The sequence below is a fragment of the Lepidothrix coronata genome, unplaced genomic scaffold (genome assembly GCF_001604755.1).
Source record: "Lepidothrix coronata isolate B3197 unplaced genomic scaffold, Lepidothrix_coronata-1.0 Scaffold121, whole genome shotgun sequence".
Taxonomy (NCBI): domain Eukaryota; kingdom Metazoa; phylum Chordata; class Aves; order Passeriformes; family Pipridae; genus Lepidothrix; species Lepidothrix coronata.
Genome location: NW_016690301.1, coordinates 2,776,606 through 2,782,605, shown reverse-complemented (window position 1 = coordinate 2,782,605; position 6,000 = coordinate 2,776,606). Strand labels below are relative to the sequence as shown.

The 6,000-nt window shown below is 43.9% G+C and overlaps 1 protein-coding gene across 1 annotated transcript in view; it reads left to right on the top strand.

The window, feature by feature from the left end:
* Window positions 1-6,000, top strand: part of LCP2 (lymphocyte cytosolic protein 2) — a 30,343-nt gene that overhangs the window by 14,923 nt on the left and 9,420 nt on the right. Inside the window, exons 7-15 of the mRNA XM_017825639.1 lie at window positions 575-609; window positions 1,661-1,865; window positions 2,271-2,371; window positions 3,567-3,636; window positions 3,844-3,927; window positions 4,704-4,729; window positions 4,819-4,838; window positions 4,945-5,049; window positions 5,944-5,974. Coding sequence (XP_017681128.1) covers window positions 575-609; window positions 1,661-1,865; window positions 2,271-2,371; window positions 3,567-3,636; window positions 3,844-3,927; window positions 4,704-4,729; window positions 4,819-4,838; window positions 4,945-5,049; window positions 5,944-5,974 — 677 coding nt within the window. The remainder of the gene's footprint in view (window positions 1-574; window positions 610-1,660; window positions 1,866-2,270; window positions 2,372-3,566; window positions 3,637-3,843; window positions 3,928-4,703; window positions 4,730-4,818; window positions 4,839-4,944; window positions 5,050-5,943; window positions 5,975-6,000) is intronic.

The window sequence follows — 6,000 nt, the reverse complement described above, 5'->3', positions numbered from 1 at the left end:
CAAGAGGGCTCGGTCTTGAGCTGTGCCAGGGGAGGGTTAGGTTGGATATTAGGAAGAATTTCTTTACAGAGAGGGTAATCAGACATTAGAATGGGCTGCCCAGGGAAGTGGTGGATTCTCTGTCCCTGGAGATTTTTAAGAAGAGACTGGATGTGGCATCAGTGCCATGGGCTGAGAACTGCAACAGGGTTGGGTCAAGGGTTGGACCTGATGATCTCAGAGGTCCCTTCCAACCCAGCTGATTCTGTGATTCTGTGATTCTATGATAAAAAGCCTGGGCTCATTCTGAAGGCATTCTGCATTCAAATTGTATTTAGAACTGGAAGTGCAGGACAAACTTGAAGTGCCAGCACAGAAATCATCCCCCCCAAGGGGGACTTTGCTCTTGGTTTGCAGTCAGAGTGTCATTCCTGACACCCTCCATGGCTGCTGGGCTGCCTTTGAAACACCAGCTTGTTCCTGTGACCCTCTACTGAGGTTCAGAGCTCACCTGGGGTTCCTTGTGTCCTTTTTTTGTCGAGTTATTCCATCTTTCTGCACACTAAGAAGTCTGTGGCTCTGCTTCTTTCCGCAGGGTACGCTCAGGATGACGGGGGCTGGTCTTCATTTGTGAGTATTGGCACTGACAACCCCCCCCAGTTCAATGCCTTGTCTGCTCAGCTCCCACAGACCCCCCCCTGAATTTTATTTACTCATTTCAAGCTCTTAAAAGAGGTGGCCAGTAAATGAAATGTTGCTGTGTTTTTCAGTGGCAAATCCTTGCCATTTTATTCTTTAGAGTTGATCTGCTGATGAATAATTTGTTTTAATCCAAGCAGACTGCAAAAGTTCCTTTTGGCTCTTGCCATTTTGGCAAACATCATTACACCTCAGCTGCTGATGCACAGGCTGGGTTCATGAAGATCTCTAAAGTTAACCAGTGCTAATTTTTTTTAAAAAATGGAGAGACATTTGAAAAAAAACCCCAAACCACTTGTTACGCAGTTCACAGGAGATTTGCTGCTATTTTAGGAGCATGGAAGATAAAAATATTCTCCTACAGAGCACGTGGGCTCTGTGCCAATACAGAGGGCTCTGGAAATTTGCAACCAAGACACCAATGGAGTGTTTTTTTCTGGTGGGCACAGATATGTGCACTGCCCACACTGGCACAGTGATCTCACGAGGTCCTGCAAGTCCCACCGAGCTGGTTTGGGTCTGGCCAGTGGAGGACACCAAGACCCAAATCAAAGACCTCATTTTTCCTGAAGCATTTTTAAAAGCTGGCTTGCAGGCTGTAGAATACGTGTTAGTCAGCAAGAATGGACATCAACAGCTGCTGCTCCAGTGTGTTTTTGGGAACACTGGATTGTTTGCTGGAGCCTTGTCCCCAAACAAAGGCACTGTGCATTTTGGTGAGCTCTCACCTTATCCTGACCCTCCACTGCAATGCTATAAAATGATACTTGTGCCCTCTCTGAAGCTGTTCAGTGCTCCCTCCATTAATATCAGTGCTGCCTCCTTTCCCCATTTTCTTTAAATGGAATTTTTTCCCTCAAACTCGTTGTAAAACCTTGAGGTCCTCCAGAGGGAAAAGTACCACAGGGAAAGGCCACAAGGAAACTGCCCTGGAGTGTTCAGTGCTCTGTTGCAGCAGCCACTTTTTATGCTCATTTGCCAGGAGGATGAGGATGATGATGACTATGAAAGCCCTGATGAAGACCAGGAGAAGGAAGACGAGGCTGACTATGAATCCCCAACAGAAGAACCTGGAGAGGCAGAACATGACAGTGATGGCTACGAGCCCCCTCCATCCAACAATGATGAAGCCCATCACAATGTCATATTTCCTGCCAAGTCACTTCCAAGCAACACTGATTATATAGGTAATTACTGAAAATGAAGTGCTGTCAGTGATTTGTAGATTCTGTCCTCACGCATTACCAGCCACGTTTTGGGTGGCTGGGCGTGGGATGGAGAAGGTTCTGTGGAAGGTGCAAACCTGCCATTGAGACTGGCTGGTGTTTCACACAGTCACTGAACTGCAGGGCATAGCAATAAATGCTGTGGCCAACAGACTGGCAGAGGAGTCACCAGCACAGGGACAGATGGGCTGTAACTCCCAGCACTGCACTGATCATAAATCAGCTGCCAATGACATCCTACAGCAGTGTCTTTAGGATCTGTTAAGCATCCAGGTTCTTGCAAGGGCTCTTTGCCCTAAGGATCTAATAGGTATTAAATGACCAACTCTGTGTAGGTGTTTAGTTTGGGATTTTTGTTTTCTTTAGACAGACCTTCAACAACCAGATCATCACATCAGCCTCCAGTGCCACCCCAGAGACCTGGCCCATCCCCAGGACCAGCCCCATTCGGGGCAAGAGGTGCTTCTGTATGTTCTTTTCTTAATGTTTTACCTATTTCCCATGCCAGTAACTTTTTAAAAGTCCAAGTGTAATGCCGTTTTTAATCAGCTGCTGTACGTAGAGGGAGAATTTCAGCCATCAAAACAGATTTGAACTCTGTTCCAGGGTGACTGTTTTTCCAAGAAATTAAATCTCACAGGACAAATATATTAAATTACTTGGGTGTTTCCTACACTGGAAATTTATACCTACCTGTGAATATCTCTAACATATAAATGATATATTTGTAAGAGATGCCTCTCTGTTTCTTTAGTGATATTTATAAAATAAAAAAAAGGTTGATTCTTCCCAATCTATTCATGCAGCAGTTGTCCAGTTGAATTAAAACCACATAGAAGTGTGAGAGACTGTACAATGAGAACCTTGATGACACAGATTTGACTCCTTTTATTTTTTTTTGCTGCTGTGAATCCTTCAAAACTGAAAGCTCTTGTGCTGTTGACAGCTGGCACTGTAATAAGTTCAATGTTTGCCAGGACAGATGTACATTAGACCTACCATGTACACAAGGTAATTCTGGGGTGTGATAGAAGCATTTTTGGTCTGACCCAGTGACATAGTTCATATGTAGAAAACACAGAGGACTATTGGGTGTCCTGAGCTCTCAAAAGTGTCCTAAACTCGGGCTGAGGCTGAGCTTTGGAAGGCAGGTGTCTGGAGAAATCCAGGTTTGGCTGCTGACAACAAAATGCTGTTTGACCCCAGCTCTCCCAGGAGCAGAGAACAGCCCGTTCTCCCCCTGCCTCAGTCACCAGTCAGTGACTTATTACATATTTCTCCTCTTCATATGCACATCCACTCGTTTCGACACATTTACAAACCCAACACCTGCTGCCCTGGAGGGGCAAACCCACAGCAGTGCTGTTGGAGCTCCTGTTTCTCTCCTTTGGCAATAAACACGATCCTCCCCCAAAATACAGCCCACTGGAGTATCCCTTGCGAGGCAAAACAGGTGGAGGCAATTCTGCATCCAACGAGAAGCCAAGCACGTGGGGCATTCCTCAGGAGAGCCCCTGGCTCCTGTCCTTTTGCAGGGAGCTGGGATCTGCTGTGCTGCACAGACCCAGGGACGGGCAGACGTGTGTGCTGGGGTTAACACACTGAAACTAAAGCAGAAAGGTGAGGACAACATTTTAACCACACGTGAAATATCTGTTCCAGCTGCCAGCTTTCCCTCCTCCACCGAGCCACAACGACCTGGGGAGAGACAGGAACATGAAGCCTCTGAAATGTAAGTAGAGCTGGTGCTGTCCTTGTAAAGCTTTTCCCGTGGGCTGTGGAGCTCTCGGCTCCTGCCTCCATCTCCTCACTTCCACTCTCTTCTACTCTCACACAGAAGCCTCTCTTGTTATTCTAAGTCACACCAGTTCGTGGCTGCACAAAATAAAGGTATATTAACCTGTCCCAGCACGTTGTCTCACACAGCTGTTGTGTTTAGCCCCAGCTCCTTCTATAGACAGAAGCACAAAGCCCTCCCTGGACCGCCTTGCTCCCCCCTTTGAAAGAGAGAGCCCAGCAGCAGGTCAGTGTTTGCTTTATTGATATAAATGTGATCGGTTTAATTATTGAAAATTATCACTTTGTATATAATTGATGCAAAAGATCAAGGCTCAACCAGATGTACTCTAATCCAGTCCCAGGCAAGGTAATCTGTGAATAAATGTTGTGAGCAGGACTTGTAAAGTGGGGGAGAAATTGTATTTAGAAAACAGCAACCCAAGGTCAGAGAGGTGAGCAGAAAGACTCGATGAGATCCCTGTGGAATAAAGGTTTGGGGTGACACTTAAGTGAATGAACAAGGAGATATTTAGTAGGTTAAAGGAGAAATAGAGAGCTAACTCTGCACACACTACTGGGTGTAAGGTTGCAACTTAAACAGACTTAAAAGAATGCTGAGAACTAGTAAGACATAAAAGAAGAATCACATTTGTTTCAGACCCAAAAACCACATTACACAAAGAATCTGAAGACATGACTCTATGATTTTTATTTATTATCTGAACTCTTTCATCTGTTTTACAATGGCAGAAAAGTAGCCAGTAATTCAAAGCTGAACCCTAGAAAATATGATTGTAAAACATGTCACCTTGAAAATGGTTAAATTTGCCTTTAAAAAGAGATATTGCAATTTTGCCATCACTCACAAAGGCAGAATATTTTTCTGCTTTACATCTCAGGGGACTGAGGGCTTCAACTTGCAAAATTAACTTCCAATTATGTTCAAAACTCACCGGTTTCGTAGACAGCCTGATTAATTAACTTTCATTTTTTCTAAATGTAAGCTTTTACTATTTTCAGGGAAGAAGCCAAGTGTTCCTGAAAAGGTAAGATTATTTTTTTTTGGTGTGCTTATTGATGTTTTTTGCCTGTTTTGACACACTTACACATTCAACTTCTCCTTGTTGTTTTCCAGCCTCTGGTTTCACAGCTAAGGTAAGAGTTTTTCCTCTGGAAATGGTCCTCTCAGTGCCAATATTCCCCAGTTAGTTCTCAATAAGCAGCTTTTTGCCTTTATTTCATCATCTTGCTCCTGCTTTAGGTCCCTGGGGGAACAGCTGGCAATGATGCCCAAACCTCCTGTCCCACCAAGTGACAGATATGAAAGAGGGAACCCCCCTCCCTTAAGGAAGCAAAGCCCTGGAAAGTAAGTGCTCACTTCACTGAAATTTAATGAAGGATAAATTAAATTTAACAAAGATATGGACAAGCAAGACATGGTGGTACAATCTACAGGTCCTGCCTGACAGCAGGGGCTGTGGATATTAAGGATTTTGGCTGATGGATGTGTTAAACTACGGGAAAGTGTGAATGCAGGAAAACCTCTCCAGTCCTGTCTGAAACAGCCCCAGCACACGGGGCAGGACTCACTGCCAAGCTGGGCAAAGAAATCCATGATCCCTGTTTTTTCCACCAGCTCAGGTTCTTGCTCTAGGGAATATTATTTCACGAGTTCTATTGCTGGGGTTTTTTTAAGTGTTAGAAAAAGAAACCTTTACTTAGCCTGCAAACCTCCTTCTTCACATTCTCCAGCAGAATTAGATGATTCTCCAGCATTTTCTAGATAAACTGGGGGGTGGACACTGGGACTGAGCTTAAAACAAGTTAAGAAAGTAATTGAGATCTGCTAATCAGCCAGGATAATTTATCAGAGAAACAGAGATAAAAACGAGATCATTCATCAGAGAAACAAAGCCTGGAAGTCTAATGCTGAGCTCCAGCAATGTTGCCAGGTATTAGAAGTGAGTTCAAGACTTGAAGACTAATGTTTCATCATTGCAAAAACTCGTTTTAAGCTCTGATCTCATAATCAATGCATCAGTTTTCCTTGTTGATAGACTCAAGCTGGGCTAAGGACAAGCATAATGCCTTAGATTGGGGTTGAAATTAGAATTTTAGATATTTTTATGAGGAAAAAAAAAAGGTTTGGCATTCACTGGGCCTTTCAAACTTACTATAAATTCATATTCTAGTTGAAAATGATGCACATGAATGGATGGGTAGTGTTCCACCTGTGACGAGTGTTTTGTTTTCATTTCAGGCAGAGTTGGCCACCACACAAAAAAAATGAAGTAAGTGTAGTCTCAAAGCATATATT